Source organism: Poecilia formosa, unplaced genomic scaffold (genome assembly GCF_000485575.1).
Source record: "Poecilia formosa unplaced genomic scaffold, Poecilia_formosa-5.1.2 Scaffold1330, whole genome shotgun sequence".
In the NCBI taxonomy this organism is placed as follows: Eukaryota; Metazoa; Chordata; class Actinopteri; order Cyprinodontiformes; family Poeciliidae; genus Poecilia; species Poecilia formosa.
This window is the reverse complement of record NW_006801269.1, coordinates 13,055-15,684: the sequence shown is the minus strand read 5'-3', so window position 1 is coordinate 15,684 and position 2,630 is coordinate 13,055. Positions and strand designations below refer to the sequence as shown.

The 2,630-nt window shown below is 40.2% G+C and overlaps 1 protein-coding gene across 2 annotated transcripts; it reads right to left on the bottom strand.

Moving 5' to 3' along the window:
- Positions 1–316: 316 nt before the first annotated feature.
- LOC107835251 (golgin subfamily A member 6-like protein 22) lies at positions 317–2,318 on the bottom strand. Of its 2 annotated transcripts, none has more exons than XM_016667586.1 (2): positions 1,834–2,318; positions 317–1,329 (listed from the first exon to the last, which is right to left on the bottom strand). In XM_016667586.1, the coding sequence occupies exons 1-2, from the start codon at positions 2,209–2,211 to the stop codon at positions 334–336; spliced, it is 1,374 nt and encodes a 457-aa protein (XP_016523072.1). In that variant the 5' UTR covers positions 2,212–2,318; the 3' UTR covers positions 317–333. The 2 variants fall into 2 exon arrangements, with proteins under 2 accessions (XP_016523072.1, XP_016523073.1); XM_016667587.1 differs by having other exon boundaries at positions 317–1,332; positions 1,837–2,318.
- Between the last annotated feature and the right edge of the window lie 312 nt (positions 2,319–2,630).

Sequence of the window (2,630 nt, the reverse complement as noted above, 5' to 3'; positions counted from 1 at the left end):
TGGAGCACCCAGAGAAAACCTATTGTCTGTCTGTCTGTCTGTCGTTTTTGTAGGAACACTGGAGCACCCAGAGAAAACCTATTGTCTGTCTGTCTGTCTGTCGTTTTTGTAGGAAAACTGGAGCACCCAGAGAAAACCTATTGTCTGTCTGTCTGTCTGTCGTTTTTGTAGGGAAACTGGAGCACCCAGAGAAAACCTATTGTCTGTCTGTCGGTCGTTTTTGTAGGAAAACTCGAGGTCTGTCGTTTATGTAGGAATACTGGAGGTCTGTCGTTTTTGTAGGGAAACTGGAGCACCCAGAGAAAACCTATTTCAGCAATGGCGACATGGAACTCAGCCCCCACTAATCAATTTGGGAGTGTAAATTAATGGGAATTTTACCCTTTTACAGTTCTCTTGGCAATTCTCAGAAAAGTGCACATATTTCGATTTCAGTGAGGGAAGTTTGACAGGCTTGGTATTGGTAACTTTCTGACGACTCAGTAAAGGTCTGGAAATATTGCTGGTTTTTACGTCATTATGTTTGTCAGCAGGCTGTTTGTTTTGCGGAACGTTGATACTTTTCCAATTTGCACCTCCACACGCTCTTTCCAATTCAATTAATGAAGTCATGTCTTTCCTTTCAATCTCACAAAGTTCCTTTTTCTCCTGCTGTTTACGTTGTATCTGGGAATCCCAAGAATTAGTCAGAGACTTGATAGCTGCGGCTTTTTTCTCTTTCTCTAGTTTTTCACGCTTTTGTTCTGCAGATTCCCGATGTCTCTTTTCTTTCAATAGCTTATCCTCCATAAAAGCCCTTTTTTTAGCTTCTTCCTTCTTTATAAGTGACAGTTGGTCGTACACTATTTTTTTACGTATTTCACGACTTCTGTCCTTATCAGGAATGTTGCAGTCACTCTCATGGTCTAGAAAGCCAGATTCATACTGAACATCTCTTCCTTGCTCAGTAACACTGTGATGCATTTCCCACTGCATTGCATCTGGGTTGTCCATATATTTTTTAGTCTTGTTCTGTGTCTTCAGTTTCTGCTGGGGATCCTTCTTCTGTCTCCTCGCTCCTATTTCCTCAGCTCGATATCCGGGAAGCACCCCTTGCCTTTCAGTCCTGTCCGTTTCCCTCTTCTGTTTCTGTTTATATTGATATCGGGCAGCCAGTTCATCAGCCAGAGGCTTTTGCTTTGGAGTTTTCATCTCCTGATGATGTGCTTCACGTAGCATTTTGGCAACCTCCTCCTTGGCCATATTGTTACATAGCTTTTTTTGTAAAAGAGAGTCATAGGCAGCTTCTTTCTTCAATATATCCTCTAAATTATCATCCACAGTCTTCTTTTGGTCTTCCATGTTTGGCTCAGTCTCATCCTGCCTTGAAAAAAATTTCCGGTCTTTCCTTTTTTTCTGTCTCTTCATCTCAATTTCCTCTATTTGATGCAGTCTATCTGACTCCATTATGGCAGCCATTTGTTGCTTTTCAATTTCAGCTATTTCCTTCTTCTTCTGTTGTTTATATTGAATTTGTTCATCCAATGCGTCAGTCAGAGACTTTTTCAAAATGGCTTTCTTCTCCCTCTCCTGCTCCTCTCGTAACTTTTGGCCTAACTGCTGCTTAGCTCTCAATTGAAATCGCCTTTCCTCCAAAAGAGCGAAGTTGGCAGCTTCCTTCCTCTTTATATTATCCAGATTGTCATAAACAATCTTTCTAGATTCCTCTAGAGAATTAAACTCTTCAGGAAGCCTCATCTCATCTACATCAATGTGTTGTACAAACACTGATTTAGATTGAAAGCCTTCATTTGAGTCACCGACACTCTGATATATTTCACACTGTGTTATCATTTGGTCCCTCATGTTTTGCTCAGTTTTGTCCTGTGTGCTGAGTTTTTGCTTCTTCTGTTTCTTCTCAACTTCCTCCGTTCGATGCAACCGTTCTGATTCCATCAATGAATAAGACCCTTGCTTTTTAATCTTGTCCATTTCCATCTTCTTCTGCCGTTTATATTCAACTTGACCATCCCATGCATCAGTCAAAGACTTTTTAATTTCAACTTTCTTTTCTCTCTCCTGTTTGTCAAGTAACTTTTGGGCAAACTCCTGCTTGGTCATTTCTTTATAAAACTTTTTCTCTTCTAAAGCGTCTTTGACATATTCTTGTCTCCTTATATCCTGCAGATTATCATAGGCCATCTTCTTACATTTCTCTTGAAATTTAACCATTTCAGGAACATTTTTCTCCCTCTCGTCATGTACATATTGTGACCGAATGCCTTCACTAACTTTCTTGTGTTTTTGCCTTTGCGACTTGTGACTTGCGACTTGTTTCTCTGCATTTTCAGTAACCTGTTTTTTGGGTTTCTGTTCTTTTTTACGTGACAAAGACTTTATAATCGGTAAGTCATTTTTGTCTTTTCCAGAATCCTCATTGGACAAGTAGAGAGGTCTTACTCCATGTCTGTCAATTTGTAACAAGGTTTTTGATATAGGTTTCTTCTGCTTGGCTTTCCAATTCTCCACATCTCGTGCGTAAACATTTTGTGGTCTAGGTTTCGGTTTCTTCTCCTGTAACTTGCGAAGTCCAGCTTCGTGTCTTTCTATCAACCCCTGTAATTCTCGAAATTCATTATCCCGGTCAATGC